The sequence below is a fragment of the Lepidochelys kempii genome, chromosome 4 (genome assembly GCF_965140285.1).
Source record: "Lepidochelys kempii isolate rLepKem1 chromosome 4, rLepKem1.hap1, whole genome shotgun sequence".
NCBI classification, from domain to species: Eukaryota; Metazoa; Chordata; order Testudines; family Cheloniidae; genus Lepidochelys; species Lepidochelys kempii.
In genome coordinates, this window is record NC_136383.1 from 108001128 (window position 1) to 108020088 (window position 18961).

The window sequence follows — 18961 nt, forward strand, 5'->3', positions numbered from 1 at the left end:
AGATTGGATCAGATGCTCAACAGGTATAAATCTTCAGAGTTCTACTATCTGTGTATCTCTAAGAAATCAAGGACGCTACATCCATTTACACCAGGTGAGGGTTTTTCCCAATATGTTTCAGTGCTTTTTCTATTTATATTTATATAACTGTTTCCCTATGTTTTTAAGTTAACAGTATTTTGGACCTGATTGCTAACACTGGTGAGACAAGAAAATCTTCAAATCGGAAGAGAAAACAAGTACGGTTAAATAATCCAGAGAGAGATAAAATCCAAAAAAGTTTGGAAGAGGTTGCAGTCCCAAAGAACTGCCATACATGTAGATGGAGTCTCTTGTGGGCATAGAGTGAGTTCTCATACCTTATAGCTCCTAAGGTCCAGGTACCTGCTATTATAATATAATATTGCAAAGTGCTTGGTTCCCATTTACTTACACACAACTGTAGCTACAGATTAGGAAAGCAAATTGGAGAACACAGTAGTATGAAGCAGATAGCTATGGAATTTGTTTACATACTGAGCACTGTGACCAGTCACAATTTTGGGGATTAGTGTTTGAAGTAGTCACAGTTTGGAGATCATAGGGTAGAGTCAAAGAAGGAATTTGATTATATATGGGCCATTAGTATAAGGAATTAGCTGACAATAGTTGGAGCCAATGAGCTTTTAAATAGATGGTCATAGCAGTGACTGAGGATAGTCTTAAACTCTTTCAATCTTGATTTAAAACTTATCTGCAAGATGTAGTTCAAAGGAAGACTTTTGCAGAGGAAATTGATCGAGTGACTTCAAGTTCCACCAAGAACAGCAGACAAAGGGAGAGTAGGTGGGTGAAAGGAGACAGAGCAAGTAGTAGAAGAGATGGTTGGAGGGAGAAGGTAAAAAGTTGTAGATTTACAGACACAATTTCATTTATCTGGGTCATTTGTGTTTTAATTTATAATCAATTGGGTATGAGGCAGGGTTTTTTTTCCTCTGAATCATGCGATCTTATCTGTACAAGTTTTGTTCACTTTCTAAAAGTTAAACTCTATATTATGCTAATTTGTAATTTTTCAAAAGTCTCTGGCTTAAACTAACAAATCCAAAGGCATTTTGATTTGATTGCCATACTTTCTTTAGCTCACTCTGTATATGCTGCAACAGCTGGTCATAATAGTGTTTTCATAACTCTCTCAGTTCTGAGACAACACTGACATACTGCAATGTGAGCAAAGTAAAGTGGCAGCTGAAGATCAGTATTGCCTTGCTTTTGGTTCATGTAAGATGACTAGCTTTATTGAATAATTTTGGTATACAATAGTCAACAGTTGGACAAGTTTTCTGGCAATGCTAGTAGTATCTGAGTTCAAATCCTGATTATAGGGCCAGAATGGTGCCTGCCCTGTCTGTATACTAGTCTAGTGCTGTAAAGCCCACTTCCACCTACCTGAGAATTCTCATTACATAGGTGAATCTCTAGCTGGGATCGAGCCAGCATATCCGCTCCCCCCTAGTCTTATGTACAGAGGCCATATCTAGAGAAATGGTCAGTTGGCAGGAGTGCCTCTGCACACCAACTGTCTCTGGCTGCCAGTGCGTTAGTAGACTGTAGAATCTCTTCCTATCCTGACCATGCAGTGCTCGGGAAAGCCCTCAACCATTCCATCATCTTAGGCCAATATCCATTTTATCTCTATCTCCATGTACTTGAAGAAGAAAGGAGGATTTTCCTTAAAGGACTTAGCAATTAGGAAGGAGCGAAGTACTGTCCCTTCTCTCTCAGCTGCAATGAGGAGGGAGGAATTGTTCAAAAGTTCCAGTTAGGAAATCCAATGAAGAAGACAACATAATTAATGTTTTAGGTGACTTAGTCTATGCCTGAGTCCTTTCTGCTCCCTAACAAAAAAAAATATAAAAATGGTTGGGATAAGGAGAGAAAGACAATGCATAGGGAGAAAGTCACTGTGGACCCTAAAACAAGTCATATTAATTTAAAGAATAAAAAGAAATAATCAGAAAATCCTACTGGGAAATTTGCCATACTGGAAAGATCTTCTGGTGATGTTTCACTGCGCTGTTTTTTAAATTAGAGGATACCTTAAGCTGCCCCTTTGCATTTAAAAACAAAAAGGAAAGGCTAAATCCAACCTTTGAATACCATGCCCTGGCTGGTCATGTTGACAGTTTGAGCCATATCCAACCCTGGAGCAGCTGATTGGAATGCCACTGATTAATGAACTTGCTCCCACTTACACAAAGTGTCTAAGAGATTTCTTTTGTGTGGTGATATATTATTGCTGTCCTTCTGAGGTGACATGTAATTCCCAAGGACTTCATATTCTGTGGTGGAGCTTGCCATATTTTGATCAAACAAAGGGATTTTGAAGCAAAATGGGGTTCATGTGTGATGGGTCTGATCTTCTAGGTCAAGAACTGGGTTAGTGCCTTGCCTTTGCACGTTACAATTGTTCTTTTGGATTGCACAGAGTTCTGTGCACAGTCTGATCTCCAAACTACATATCTGTTTTGCAGTAGGACTTAGGGTATGCAATAAAACTCCCGCGGCTGGCCTGTGTCAGCCAGATTGGGCTGTGGGGTTATAAAATTGTAGTGTAGACGTCTGGTCTTGGTGTGGAGTCTGGGCCTCTCTGCTCACAGGACCCTGTGAGCGGTGAGTCCCAGACCAGAGCCCGGGCCCAATCATCTGCAATTTGATAGCCCCAAAACCAGAGTCAGCTGACACAGACCAGCTACAGGTTATGTCTAATCAGGGATAAAAAGCCCACAGCTAGCTTGAGTCAGCTGACTCGGCCTTGCAGGGCTCAGGCTCTGGGACTGAAAAATTGCTTTGTAGACATTTGGACTGGAGCCCAAGCTCTAGGACCCTGCAAGTGTGGAGGGTCTGAGCCTGAACATTTAACCAGGGATCTTTGTAGGCCCAGCAGCCCAAGTCTGAGTCAGTTGACCCAGGACAGCCACAGCCATGCTTCAGGGCTTTTATCCTTGTGTAGACATACCCATAGAGAGCCTGACTGATATGGAGGTCCCACGTACAATCTCTCAATAAGAGGGCTCCTGTTCTAAACAGTTTGCTGCCTAGATAGACAAGACAAATGGTGGGAGGGAAACAACTTGCCTAAAGTCAGTGGCAGAGCTGGGAAGAGAGCGCAGGTCTCCTAGATCCTAGTCAAGAGCCCAATGCATCAGCCCACGCTGACTTGAGGTAAGAATGGCAAAGGGGTGTTTCCTTTTAGCTCTGTGGATACCTGCACTAGACTTCTGTGGACTCCTGCATTCCCTGGGTGGGCCCTGTGCTAAATTCAGTTTTATGCTGTTGGCTGATGGTCTCAGGCCAGTTCCTAGGAGCAAGGTGTCTACCCCGGCCTTGCTGGCCAGGGTCAGTAACTGGCTTTCTTGTTGGCAGCCTCTAAGAAGGCAGGGAGCCACGGGACATGGAACCTAAACTAGCCTTTCCCCTCCTCGAGGTGCCGGCTCCCGAGAGCCAAGGTATGGGACAGGGCAGCCACACACAGCGGCTGCCTACTCCCTAGATAGTCTAGCACCGGTCCCTGCACTGGGGTGGAGCCCAGGGCTCCATGTCCTGGGCCGGGCGTGGGAGAGGGGTAGATGCTTTTTGTGCAGCAGCGTTGGCACCAAGGGCCCCCGGGCAGCCATGAAGGGGGCCCTCAGGGAGCTCCAGGCAGCCCAACACGGAGCTCCCAGAACCATCCCAGGGATCCAGCGGGACCGCGAGCTCGCCGCCCGCCCCGCTCTGGGACCCAGCAGCAGGTTGCAGGGGGAGGTGCCCGCGCAGGCTAGGCTGGGGGTGCCACGGTCCCGCTCCGTGGCTGGCTTTGGCGCGTCCGCCCTTGCGCCTCCCTCTAAGGTGAGCGGGCTGGCTCCCGCGCGGCTGCGGCTCGGCTCCGGCACACAGGCGCACGGCGGAGCCTACCCAGCGCGGCCGCTCGCTCTCTGCGCTGGCTGGGGGAACACCGTGTCGCCTTTTTCTTCTCCAGCCCCGACGAGACTTTAGGCGAGCCCACCCCTCTCGGCATGAATGCGAGGAGAGTGGAGAGCATCTCGGCGCAGCTGGAGGAGGCCAGCTCTACAGGCGGTAGGACTGGGCGAGCATGTTGGGCTTTGATTCGTGTTAAGCAGAAACCTTGCAACTTGTCGAGGGACTCCCCCTCTTTGCCGCTTGGCATGAGAGGAATAAACCTGCGCTGGCTTGAGAGAGGGAGGCGATTAATGCATGAGATCCGGGTCAGAGAAATGTTCAATGCCGAGGAAAGTCTATCCTAAGGTGTCCACTGGGAACCTTGCTGGTGCTCTTGCCTTTCCTGAAATTAATGGAGGCTAGGTATGAAACTGCCAAATGCAACCTGCACACGTTCTTTCCGATCGCTAACTCTCACATGACGTTATTTTGATCAGTCACACTTGAACTTCCCTGCGTGTGTTATGTCCGAGTAAAAAACAAAACTATCTAGCTGGAGACAGTGACACTCTTTATAACAGAAACACCAGCTGGCCGATCTCTTCTTGTTTTTCTTGTGTTTTGCAGTTCAGCATATTCCAAAGAAACTGCATGGAGTAACTTGCGTTTTAGAAAAGAAACCAGGGCGTAAGGGTTACAGTTTACACCCACCGTACACAGGAAACTGATTTTATTTAGATATGATGGCTAGAGAGAATGTATTTTTATTTAAATTGCTGGTATTATGGATGATGCCCACTTCTTAACAGCCTGCTGGCTATGGAGAGACGTGAGAATTCATGTAGAACTCTTGCAAAATAACATTCCCTGATCCTTTTGACATGTATTTGTCAAGGAAAGAGGCAAATGTGTTAATATTTCCTGCTGTATTCTTAGACTCCTGCTTGCAAACTGCTTGGTGCCAAGCGTAGAAGAGCATTGGCCTTGAAGTGAGGTTACATAAAGAAAGGCAGCAGAGTCCTAGCCTCTTCCTGCTGCTTCAAAGTAGTCTTCTAAGCAAAAGTCTCTGAGCCACGTGCACTCTATAGGATTGTACCCACCATCCACTCACTGGCCTAGTCCCCAGGCCATGTTCTGCTTTCATCTACTTTTCTCCCGTTCAAAAATCAGGGCTTGCAGTTTTACAGACAGGATATTAGGGCACTTGAACTTTATAAAGGAATCTTGATCATTGTGTGTGTGTGTGTGTAATCCTGTTTTTTAGGCTATATTGTTAAACTGTACATTTGTATTGTATGACAGAAAAAATAAGCTGTGCTTAAAAACAAAGGGTCTTTTTAGTCTGAGAAGTAACTCTGTAGAAGTGATGCTGTGATACTCTATTTCTTGTAAGCTGTGGAAACTTGGCCTGTTAACCACTGAGACACAAGTAAAGACTTTTTCCTGTAAGCATTAGTCTCTACTTGGAATCTAAAAATCAAGTTGGTTTCTTTCTTTCTCATAGTATCTCCTGTAGTAAATATTCTACATGCCACATGATTCCCTCAGTTACACCTGTGAAATCCCCATTCAAGGCTCATAGGGTTAAACAGGTGGAACTGAGGTCATAATTTGGAGGCAGTGGGGTTTCACAGCTGTTACTGAGGCATAATTTGGCCTATGGATTGTTACTAGAAGTGATGTGTAAGAAGGGGTGAATGCAGGTAGAGTTTTCAGAGTTAGCATTAAGGGGAAAATGTTTGCATGTAAACTGAGGAAATAATAAACATGAAATGACTAGATGCTGTTTTTACAGAAATACTTTTTTTAGTTGAACCTGCACTTTAAAATTTTAACATGTATGTTCAGCAGAATTACTCTTTTGGTTCACTTGACATGAATCCTGCTTGCTCATAGAATTTTTAATGGGTATCTTTTTAAGATACATGGTTGACATGGATAAAATTAGTAAACTGCATTTTCACTACTTAATTACAAAAAGAAAAGTGTGAATTTTTACAAAAATATAAGGCACTCAGTGTACACTATTTTGCCAGGAAATCTTAGAGGGAAAAAAGTTGTTGATCACATCTACTTTATTGTAATTACAAGGCTCAAAATAAATGGTTCCTTTTTATATAGGACTATTGTACCTTGGCTCACTGCTCATAATAATTAAGGTGATTTTTCTTGCCCCTGATTGTGCAAATATTACACATGTGTATTACTGTACTCAGCTGGACTTCACTGGGACTATTTATAAGTAAAGTAATGCATGTGTATCAGTCTCTGCTGGATTTTGGTCTTTACCTTTAAAACTCAAAATATCGTAGTAACCAAAGATAAAGCATAGCGTGATATTTGTACTTACAATATTAGGATTTAATGTTGTTTAGAGTAGAATCTTGTAAAACTATTTTGGATAAATATTGTTCAGCATTGCTAAGGGTCTTACAACTTCACCATTTAAAGGGGCAGTGTCCAATCAATTTAGGCCCTTTTTGTAAAACTTCGTTTACCACAAACCGTTTTCAAGAGTTGTTTCCATGATTTCTTTTTTCAAGTTCCAGTGAAAACAGCTTTTTAAATGTAAGTATATTTGTATTGCAGTGCCTGTACCATGAACACTTCAGCATTTTGCTACTAGGGCATGAGAATCAGAAACTGAAACTGTCCACAAAAGTGCTACTGTTCCTCTGCATCACTTTCTAAGCTGAATATAATGTGAAAAGTAAACAAACTGCATTAATGATAAGTCTGTTAGGTTTTAAACTGTTTTAGTGATGTTAACAACAGAGATAAGGACATCTATGTTATGTTTTTCAAACTGACAGTGCCTTTCCATATTTTATTTGGTGGGAAGTTACCACGTTGAATCTTAAAGGCCACATTTTACAACAGATTGCCTACAATGGGAGCAACACTGATTGCTAATGCAGTCAGGAAATGCCCTCACAACTAGAGATTGATACAGATTAAGATTGAGCCATATTGGTAGGGCAGTGTCCATTCCTGTGTTACAGATGTTCTACTGATGAATAGGTTACACTGGTTGTAGCGTTGGAATTCTGGTGTTTTCACGAACAAAACCTTTACAAAATCCATGTGTCTCTTATATAAGATTTTTTTTTAAAAAAAGCTAAATGGAGAGAGAGGACTATGGTTTCTTTTGCAGTTCTCTCTCTCCACCCCAAAATCTATTTTACAATTCAAGAAAGCAGCTATTATGCATATTTAAATATATAGTAGATTCCACAAGAAATATTATGAAGATGTATTTACACGACTTTAAAATTTGGTTAAGGGATCATCTTGTCTGTTTTTTGCTCCCCTCCACGCTTATGGGAGATTCTTGTGCAGTAGTGCTAAGTAAGTAGTATTAACACTTTTTCCATCAAGACCTGATTTCAGCACCTGAAGGCATCTCTGGACAAAGACATTAGAAGAAATTTAAATGAGAGACAGGCAGAGAAAGGGGAAGGAGAAGCTACATGGGGAGAAAGATGAAAAGAGACTTCCTAGGAAAGACAGTTGCAGAGAAAGGAGAAAAGAAGGTAAAGGAGGCCTTCGCAAAGCCCTTCAACTAATACCGTAAGTACAAGACGTCTTGAAAAAGATAGGGACCCAGTTTGGTAGTGCTGGAGCAGGGAGCTGTAAATTACACCCACTGATGCCAGTCCATTCCCCTTGTATCCCAGACTGGATTCACCCCCTGTGGAGGGCAGGCAGTGATGCTGTCAGTATCTTCCATTGATCTTCCCAACAGGGTGGCTGCTAGAGTTTGTTCTGGGCTCTAGGAATTCTGCAGTGGGGAGGAACTGAACCAATTTCTCCCAGGAATCCTTGGTCAGTCTTTCTGCTCCAATTCTCCCACTTTTTTGGGTGCGCAAGACCTCCTTCCAGGATAAGGAAGATTGTGGCTATTTTGTGCTGCTGCAGTCTTGTTCCAGTGGACTTTTACCTTTGGGATCTTCTGCCATGTTAACCTGAGCCTGGAGGAAATCTAGCCCTTTGTGTAGTGGTTTTTATGCTCCCTTTATGGGCACTGAATTGACTTAAATATGCTATTTCCAAGCTGTGCACATTCCTGCAGACATTATGAATACACAAGCAAAGGAACAAATGAAATGGACTCATGACCTGAAATGTGAGGGAGGAAAATCAGTATTTTAAATGGAAAAGTATGCAATCTACAAGGGAAAGTGACATAACATTTAAGGGAGAATGGCAAACAATGTAAATTAATATATAATACTGAACTTGTCTCCTTTTGCTACTGTATAGCAGATATTTCAAAAGCGGGCGATGTTGTACACAATCCTGTGTTTGGCAAACACCTCGAACTCCAGTTGACTTCATGAAGATTTGGCATTCCTTGTGCACCCAAAAATCAGGCTCCAAAAACACTGCAGTAACTACATATTCCATTGAAGAGAAGATGTTTAGTCTTTAGTTTGAATATCCTTTTGTTGGCATAGGTCATAATCTCATGTCTAAGTAACTAACTACTTTTGGATTAATTATGTGCAAAATTCTGTAGAGATCCTCACTTCACATTATACAGTTAAAGTATCTTGGCTTCCCTCTGAAGAGCAATTTTACAGAGTTTGTTTCCTGTCTATTTTGCATTGTTGAGCAGTTACTATGCAAGCTAAGGGTATTGATGAATAAGCAAATATACTTGAAGTTTCTCCAGACATACAAGGTTTGATGCAGTTACTCCTTTCCCAGAGTTTATTCAACTGTTGTAAAATATATTGAGGCAGATCATGTCTATCAGTTAATGCAGCTATAAAAAGACAAAATTGCACACATCATGGAAAGCTTTTATATTTGAATCAGATGTACACTTAAGATTGTCTTTTGGTTAGAGCTGAATATTTGATATGTACAACATTTAGCTGTATTTTATCCAGTCTCAGCCATTCTCTTTACCATTATGATTTATGCTTTGTGTTTGGTGCATGACAAAGAGAGCCACTAAAAATACCATGAAGGCTGGTGATTTTGTTTAATTTCATGGATGTGCATATTCTTGTCATGCTGCCCCCTCCCTTTCTGCTTGTCTCCTCTTTCTTGTGAGCACAAAGTGTATTGAAATACATTGTAGAAAGATCTTGCTCTCCAAATCATTCAGATTGAGGTTTTCCTCTCTTTCACCATCCTCACTTCATACAGAATGGAACAGGCAATAGGGACAGCTATGAGCACAAAGCATGTGTCTGCTTCGGGATCTGCATCAAATGCAAACTCTGCAACTCCCAGGCTCGTCCCGGGTCCCTTTCTATGAATAGGACTCAAGTGGGAGGAGCCACTTATTGCTATACCTTCTTAACCCACCTCCAGCAATAGCACTGAAAGGGAAAGCCCTAACTTCTTCTTTTTCACCACCAAACACTCCTGTCTTGCAGCAGGGATCTCCACAAATAGCAAATTGATGTTGGCAGGCAGGTAGATTACATGGATGCTGTGACCTGGATCTGGAGTTGTTACCACATAATAATGGACCCTGCAGTAACGGTAGTAAATATTTTTAGTGGTAACTCACTGTATGTTTTTTTTTATACCACAACTGCAGTAAAACTCTATTCCTTGGATTTACTGTTGGTGGGTTTCCTTACAGAATAATGTTTCCTCTGCCCCTTCCAAAATGGCTCAATTGCTCACAAGGAAACAATCAACAAAGAGGTGGGTGCAAAACTCTCTGCTTGTCTGAAGAAATAGTTTTCATAAGCAGCACTGTTCATTTAATATTTGGTATTAGTAGTGGCTTCTGCTTTTACTTGACATGAATGAAAAATAGCCCGCTTCACAACCTTGTGCGCCAAAAGTCAACTGTGTTTTAATAACAGCTACAGTCAATACAGCACTCTTATTTATTGGCATGCATTCTGACTGATAGACATGGCGCTCACTCTGGGGAGGCAAGGAGAACATCTGTGAGGCACCTCATCCTTTTCAGTGGGGCAGGATCTGTCTCTGTTTCAAAGCTGTGCAGTAGGAGGTAGGCCTGGCTAAAAACTTGCATGGGCACCAAGTCGCCACAGAATTTGACCTGTGATTTAGCTGGCTACTCTGTACGGTGCTACCAGGAGGTCTGATGATCTGCATATGTTTTTGTTTTTGTTCTAGCCATCCCTGCAGAATCCTACCCTAACTAGCAGGATCTCTGCTTGCCACTGCTGTGCTCGCTAGGGCCAAATTTGGCCCATAGTCTATAGAGTTGGGCAGTGATGAGCTGCCAAAATCTTAACAACCGGTTCCCTCCTCACCCCACGAGGGGGTCGTGGCCCATCCAACCCCCCACATTCTTTGATCTCCCCCTGACCCCCGCCCCATCCACCCCCCTCCCCTGTCCCCTGACTGCCCTGGAACCAGGTAGGAGGTCTCGTAGGCCACCGTAGTGGGTGCCCACCCCGCCCCTAAGAGACAGAGGGACCTGCTGGGGGGTGAGGTGGGGAGTCCCAGCGGGGCTTACCTGGGGCTGCTCCCGGGAAGCTTCCGGCAGGTCCCTCTGGCTCCTAGGGGCAGGGTAGCGAAGCTAGCGGGGGAACAGAGGGAGCAACCAACTCCGTGGGTGCTCCGGGGCTGGAGCGCACAAGGGGAAAATTTGGTGGGTGTAGAGCACTCACCGGCAGCTCCCCGCCCGGACCCAGCTCACCTCATCTCCGCCTCCGCCTCCTCCCCTGAACGCACCACCCCACTCTGCTTCTCCGCCCCCCGGCTTCCCGCGAATCAGCTGTTCACGTGGGAAGCCGGGGAGGGCTGAGAAGCAAGCAGCGGCTTCACACTCAGGTCCAGAGAGGACGAGCTTGGGCCAGGAGCAATTCCCCTGCATGTCCCCCGGGTTACTTGCTGCAGCATGAGTGGCCCTCCTCGTGCTCCCCCGCCTCAGCTTGCCTCCTCTCCGCCTCCCTGGGCCTGAGCGCAAAGCCGCCGCCTGCTTCTCAGCTGTCCCAGGCTTCCCGCATAAACAGCTGATTCGCAGGAAGTCGGGGGGGCGGGGAGAGAAGCAGAGCGGGGCAGGGCGTTTAGGGGAGGAGGCGGAGCTGGGGCGGGGAGCTGCTGGTGAGTGCTCTGCACCCACCAAATTTTCCCTGTAGGTGCTCCAGCCCTGGAGTAAGATCCCCACAGACCAGGACACACCAACTCAAAGTGGCACCAGACCCTGCCAGAACAAAGGATGCAAAATCTGCAGACACATGTCCTCTACTACAATGATAAACACCCCCCACAATACACCTTTTCAGGTCCTACACATGCCTATCACAACATGTGGTGTACCTCATCCAGTGCACCAAATGCCCCAATAACAATTATGTGGATGAAACTAGATAATCACTATGCACTCCAATGAACTCATACAAGCAAATGATTAAAGACAAAAACACCACATCTACCCTTTTCCCCAAAGTGATCACTCTATGTCTGACCCCTGTCCTCATCCTCAAAGGAAACCTGCATAACACTTTCAAAAGATAAGCCTGGAAGCTTACATTCAAAACTCTTCTAGATTACTAAAAATCATGGATTGAATAGAGAATGGATTTATGCCTTATTACAGCAATCTGTAACCTGCTCTGTGTCCTAAAACTGCAGATATTAATGGCCTGCTCTACCTCAAACAGTCTCTTAAAACATGTGCTAGCTACTTATGCTGAAAAATCTGCTCCACCTTGCATGCAGCTGTGACACATGCAGTATCTTTCCCAGACCTGAAGAGCTGTGTGTGGCTCAAAAGCTTGTCTCTCACCAACAGAAGTTGGTCCAATAAAATATATTGCCTCACCCACCTTGTCTCTGTAGGATTGGAGTCATTTGACTTCAGTGAGACTACTTGTGTGACTGTAGGCTTGTCTACACATCAAAATGAGGGTGACTTAAGCTAGGTCAACCTACGGTCACCACAGCAATTAAATTGGCTGTTTGGTGTCCGCACTGACTGAAGTGGGGCATTGTGGTGCAAGGCTGACCACACAGGGCTCACAGCTGGAGCCCCCAGCCCTGGGGCTGACAGCTGGAGCAGAAATGTGAAATAATAGCAGCTGTGAAACTGGTAGGCTCCCTGCTGTGAAATGGAGCCCCAGGCTGGTGGGCTGACAGCTCAGGCTGTCAGCCCCAGGGTGGGGAGCTCCTGCAGTGAGTCTCACATGGAGCTAACAGCCAACAGGTGATGTAAGTAACAGTCTCTACAGACACTGCATCGCTCTAACGACATTGACCTAAGCGCTATGCCTCTCAGGGAGGTGGATCTTAACGTCGACTTAACTCTGTAGCACAGACCAGGCCTAAGCATTTGGAGGCTTGGTTGCCCATTGCTCAGATTGTTAGAATTATGGTCCAGCATATGGATTTTTAGTAACCTTTGTTCACAGGAGATGTGTTTTTATAATACATAGGCCCAAGGTAAAAAAGTCAGGAAAACCAAGGTTTAAAAGAGACTAGAATTAATATCATGTGGGAGAAATGAGGGATTGAAACAAAAAGCATAAGGTTGAGGACTTGAAAGAGTGACATTTAGAGTTTAAGAGTTCAGTTGGATCAGTTGACAGTTTGTGTTTTTCAACAAACTATCTTTTTAATTTCATTTTTTTCTTGGCTTCTATACCAGCTAGCTTAAGTGAGCTCATAGGTGTAATTGTAATGGGTACTTATTTCAAATGTGCTGCATTGCAATTATTTTTAATTAATACTATCGCTTTTTATCTTTCAGTTAAGCCTGGCAAAGTCCATTATAGACCATTAGTAAAAAGTGAAAGAAAAACAGTGTCCATTAAATCAAAAGAATGTAAATGTAGACTGTATATATTCTTACAATAATCACTATTTTGTATTTTTAGGACTCCCTGTTTATTTTCCCATAGGATTTTTATGGGTCTCCATATTTTCCCTGTATGTTTTATGCATGTTTAAGGGATATAATCCCCAACACTGCTATCAGAATTCTGAAGTGAATTTCTTTTTGCTGTTTTGCACTCATATTTCACTTGCAATCTAGAGTTTCTTTAGAGATGCTTTTCACAGTCATGACCCCTCTTATATATGCCTATAATTAACGGTACGGCTGCATAGCATCAATATGAAAGCAATGGTTGTATGTCCATTGAGAAGAATGAGCTATCAGCTGAAAGAGGTTGTCATGCATAATATGGCAGCTAAGGTTAAGATTTGCCCTGTAAAGAAATATTCTTTCTTGTTTAAAAGTTAGCATTGTTTTCACTATTCTCATTTTATACGGAAATAAAACAAACCATAGGCCAGATCCTCAACTGGTTAAATTAGCATAGCTCCATTAAGGCCAATGGAAGTCTGGCCTGGTAAAACACATTACAATAATAATTGTAATTTAATAATTACATAATTAATTTAATGTAATATAATAATAATTATTAAATAGTATGACGTGATAAGGTGCAATGATAAAATAGTATGACGTGATAAGGTGCTTTGTGACACAAGATGACCAGCTGGTCACCTTATCTGTTTCACATGATAACTATGTAAAGGAGGATGTTGCTGCTAATATTAAATTTAGTGGTAGAAAAACCAAAATCTTTTATTTTGTTAAATATTTTTCTTGTTGTTCAATCTCCTCACCATAAGCTCTCAAGCGAAGGTAATTGTGTCTATTATCAGAGTCATGAATTTTTTATTGACCAATCAAATCCGTAGTTGCTAACAAAAGTAAACTTGCATTTACTGAACTGAACAAAGGTATCTAGGGATTCTTTGAAAATACAACAGGGGTACTAAAGCTCCATGGGTTTTATTATGCGCTGCTATACATCTTGTGAAGACATTTACTCCCGTGCAAAGTGAGAGCAAACAGTGTAAAATACTACCAAGCAGAATTGTTCTCCATTATGGGAAGTTGTGAAATCATGAAGTTTTCAAGGCTTATTTCCTTATTCAACCTAAGGGACTAAACCTGCAACACTTACTTGAATCAAGTACAGTCCCACAGGCATCAATGAGACAAGGACAAGTGAATAAGGGTTGTAGGATTTGGTCCTACTATTTGTAAGAAGTAAGAAAGTACACTAAAGTTAGGACTGATACGTGATGGGTGTGAAGGCTAGGTACTGTATATTATTACTAGATACACAAATTTATAACTGGTTTCAGAGTAACAGCCGTGTTAGTCTGTATTCGCAAAAAGAAAAGGAGTACTTGTGGCACCTTAGAGACTAACCAATTTATTTGAGCATAAGCTTTCGTGAGCTACAGCTCACTTCGTCGGATGCATACTGTGGAAAGTGTAGAAGATCTTTTTATACACACAACGCATGAAAAAATACCTCCCCCCACCCCACTCTCCTGCTGGTAATAGCTTATCTAAAGTGATCACTCTCCTTATAATGTGTATGATAATCAAGGTGGGCCATTTCCAGCTCAAATCCAGGGTTTAACAAGAACGTCGGGGGGGGGGGGTAGGAAAAAGCAAGGGGAAATAGGTTACCTTGCATAATGACTTAGCCACTCCCAGTCTCTATTCAAGCCTATTTCCCTTGCTTTTTCCTACCTCCCCCCATTCTTGTTAAACCCTGGATTTGTGCTGGAAATGGCCCACCTTGATTATCATACACATTATAAGGAGAGTGATCACTTTAGATAAGCTATTACCAGCAGGAGAGTGGGGTGGGGGGAGGTATTTTTTTATGCATTGTGTGTATAAAAAGATCTTCTACACTTTCCACAGTATGCATCCGACGAAGTGAGCTGTAGCTCACGAAAGCTTATGCTCAGATAAATTGGTTAGTCTTTAAGGTGCCACAAGTACTCCTTTTCTTTTTAAGTTTATAACTGCAGCTTTTGTATATTGTCATGCTTTCTTGTCTGCATTGACACACGGGGCCAGATTCTTGCATGCATCCATTTTGTGCTCAGTGCAGTAGACAGAGAAGACAGATAACTTGCACCTGCACTGGACAGTCTTCCACACCCTAACCAGGGGTGCAGGGCATAGTAATCAGAATGTTCCCCTAATGTGCACCAGCAGGCTACTGTTTCATAGACCTGGATCCAAAAGATACTTAGATGCTGCAATGCTGAGTGTTGCAACACCTAATTTTTAGGTGCCTAGGAAATCACTGGAACAATAGCAGGATCAACAAAGCCCAAGTTAAGTGCTTGGGTTTCCTATACAATGAATGGGGAGACAGGCTCAGAACAGGAAGGATCCGCAAAAGCCAGCATACACCCCTTTTGTTCGCATCTCCAATGGGAAACTCCTCTTTTGGAGTCGGGTGGTTTAGATGCCTAAGTCAGCTCTTGTGAGAATGAGTTCAGCGCCTGCTTCATTCCACACAAAACAGCTGGATGAGGAGAAGATGGTGCTGGTGCCCAGCTTATGCCTTTTAGCCCAGTGATTAGAGCATTGGCCTGGGATGTGGAACACCTGGGTGCAGTTGCCCCCTGTGGTTTGTGGGGAGAGAATTTGAATAGGGGTCTCCCTTCTCTCAGTAGCGTGCTCTAACCACAGCGCTACTGAACATATTGAGGTGGGGCTCCCTCACTCTCCTCTTGAAACTGTTCCACTTTCAATAATTGAGTCACTGGAATAGGGGGACTGGACCTTAGGTCTACCACCACACAAGTGGGTGCCCTAAGTACTAGGCTGTAGTTACTCTTATGTCTGTCTGGCCCAATGACTTCTTAAGTAGTTATCCGATGGAGAACAGCTTCAGTAGGAGAGACTGAAAGCACCCCATGCTCTCCCCCACAAGAATATCCTATGGCTTAGTGATTAGAGCCCAAACCCCTGAGAGGTGGGAGCCCCCTGTTCAAGTCCTTTCTTCTCCATCAAAACGGGGTTTGAACCTGAGTCTCCCACATCCCAGGTGAGTGTGGTAACCACTGAGTTAAAAGTTATAAGTGGGCTCACATCTCCCAGCCAGATTTTAAATGGGACTTGATGTGGTAGGCAGCCTCTGAGCACACCTTGCAGATGGGGTCTGCAAGTGAGATAGGCTCTCCTTTTTCTACCTTCCCCCAGTTTGTGGGTTGTGCTGGGGCTTAGGTGAGAGATAGGTGTGCAGACGTCTAGAGTGAGGCTGCAGTGCTGTGCCTGGAGGCATAAACATGGGCACCTAGAGAACTTTTACACTCCTAATTTAGATGCTGAGTGAGTTTAAGCGCCTACAGATTTAGGCAGCAGCCAAGTGAGGGTCTTGTGTAGCCAAAAATTGGGACATAGGTGCCTAAAGCTGGGGTTTAGACACCTAAATCTCTTTGTGGATCTAGGCCCTAGGGACTACATACCATCTGGGTATTGCTGTAGTACATTGTATTCTGGACACTCCCCTACATGTACATCACTGCCCCAGTGGCAATAATGAAGAATGCACAGGAGCCAGTTCTGTTGACTCTTTTTTTCTTCTGGAAACTCCTCCTTTCAGGAGCATATCCCCAGCAAGAAACTTGCCAGAGGTTTCTACCCCCTTTTTGCTGCTCAGTGGCAAAATGGGTCTGAGCATCTGGCCCAAAAGGTTGTGAAGTCTTTGAACAGTTTTGCAAAACAGAAAGGAAAGGCTGTGATTTAACCAAAGACGTTGAGTCACTGTGAAGATGGACAGAATGTATGACAAACAATCCTGGGTATATACAGAAGGTGATGAAATTGCTTTTGGTTTCTGCCAAAAAATAACTTCAAAAGTAATAACTTAAAAGTACACCTATGTAACAAAATCTTCTGTTCCATTTCTTTTATTACTAGACTGCACCCTCCTTGAGTGAGACTTTGGATTCCAGGGTGTATTTGTCTAAAACAAATCACTTTTTATTGCTCGAACACATTGGCGGTTATGAAATTCGGTATATTACTATAGCATTTCAGTTCGGGTTGTTCAGTATGCCAGAAGTCCAGAGGAAGACTAAAGCTACACAAAGTTTAAATAGTTTTTATTTTTTTCAGATTAAATATTTAAATATCACCAAAGCTTAAAATATCATGGAATGTTTAATGAAAAACACATCATAAGACAGCACGGGGCCCCACAGTGTAAATATGTAACATGATTAATAGATTTGTACTGAGTTTGCAATCAGCTTTAGATAATGATGTAACTGTTCAAAATGAGTCAGAGGGAATCAAGAAAAAATGCACAAGAGGGACTCAAACACGTACTTTATCTGACAGTGATTGTAATCTAGTTTGGGAGTATGTAAATAAATGTTCTTTTTCTTCTGGGAAGAAATGAAAATGTAAGATGGTTCTCAGCATGTCTATAATATCTGTCAAATACAATCAACGTTGCTTTGAAATAATGTTGAGAACTGGATTTTTCCTGTATTTATGGTGTCATGTCCATGAAATACAGAAATTAGCAATATACATGGTTAAATCTTCAACACAACAGGACTGGTACTATTTTAATACTTACTCTTTCTGCTTGGGCTGTTCCCTTTGATATTACTATGACCCACTGCAGGTATTTATGTAATAATCAGACATGAACATTATTGCTCATGCTTTGAAGAGCAATATTCTTCCAGCAGAGACTGAGTATACGGAGATGGTCTAGTTCATTTTAATCAGGGATAAATATCCACCAACAACAACCTAAAAAATGCTCATCCAGAGCTGTAGTGTTTCCTTTTATTGAATGCTGTTACCAACATGATTGTTTGTTTCCTAAGATCAATCCAACTCTTGGGCTTTGACTGTTTAGCTGACTTTAAAATGAAATAGGCCAGATCCTGATGTCCTTAATCATTTTTTGGTCACTCAAAACTTTAATTGACATTGGTGGAATTTTGCTAGAGTGAGGACTGAATAAATATGTGCTACTCAAAGTGACTGAGTGACATCCTATGTGTGTAACGATTCATCTTTGTGTTTATTTTCCTTTTTTGTTTTGACTCTTCCTGTTGATTTGTGGGCTTATTGATATTGTTTTTTCTCTGTTATGAGATGTAATGCTGTAACAGGAATTGTATGTTCCAATGTTGCCAATAGGGAAAGATAAATGGTTTTCCTGCAATACTGTTTGCTTGCAGCATTCACCTGCCGCCCTATAACTGAAATGTGTATTCAAAGTTCATATTGTCTTTTGAGAAAAGAAATTCTGTAATTGAACACACACATACAACTGAGTGCAGAAGCCAGTGACAGCTGTTAAAACAGAGTGCTGTAGTCTAATGGTTGTCATAGAGTGGGTCGCAGGAAGGTTGTAGTTGGGTCACAGGCTCAGTGCAAAGTGGAGGACCTGGGGTAGGGCGTGGACGAGTAAGCCCGCTTTGCACGCACCCCGCAGCAGCAGCTCCTTTCCCATGGGGCTGGCCTGGCTCCTTACGCTGGGCGTTGTGACTTGGCATGCAGGTTGCAGCACCACTCAGGTTTGGCCTGACTGCAGGGCGTGTGTAGGGATTGGCTCCCTCTCCACCCCACCCTCCTGCTCACTGGGCCAGGATTACAGTTGTGGTGCTGGAGCAGAGGGCGCTACAGTGGGTAATCAGGGCTCTCTTGGCAGGGCGAGGAGCAGGAGGCGGTAGAGGAGGAACAGAATGATGCTGGCCTACGATGTTAAGTCTACTTAAACCAAATGTTCTCTGAAAAGCTGAGAGAGAGAACCAACTCCATGGGTAGGAGCTGTTCCGCTTCCTAGACATCACTACTACTTTCCCACCTGTTGGCCTTTCATACTCTGATCTCTGTTGTATGTGGCTGTGGGAAGCGTCCTGCCCTTGACTGCTGGAAGTGATGAAGCCTCCAACATGACAGAAGTGGTAGCTCCCTGCTTTTCCTTCTCCTTGGGTGAAAATCTTTAGCTAGGTAGATCCCAACTCTTCTGCCTGATAAATTACATCCTGGAGCTCAAAACGACATCAGTTTTAGGCTATGCAATTCTTTCCTAGCCAGTTGATTGTCAGTCAGCAAGGGAAGGACCTGCTATGCCTCCAGTCACCTGTGGGGCCATTATGCACCTTCAATAAAACTAATTTCAACTGGACTAGAGAAAAAAAACAAAGCACAGAAAAACAACACATAATCTGAGCACAGTGGTAGAGCTTCTTGTTACTGCTGCCACCCATGTACTTAAGCATGTGTATAACTTTAAGCACG

At 43.3% G+C, this 18961-nt stretch overlaps 1 protein-coding gene across 2 annotated transcripts in view; it reads left to right on the plus strand.

Moving 5' to 3' along the window:
• Positions 1 to 3757: 3757 nt before the first annotated feature.
• Positions 3758 to 18961, plus strand: part of KCNIP4 (potassium voltage-gated channel interacting protein 4) — an 861516-nt gene continuing 846312 nt past the window's right edge. The window contains exon 1 of one of the 2 annotated variants that reach the window (XM_073342395.2): positions 3758 to 4095. In XM_073342395.2, coding sequence (XP_073198496.1) covers positions 4035 to 4095 — 61 coding nt within the window. In that variant the 5' untranslated portion in view covers positions 3758 to 4034. The remainder of the gene's footprint in view (positions 4096 to 18961) is intronic. The other variant, XM_078852577.1, reaches the window with a different exon arrangement.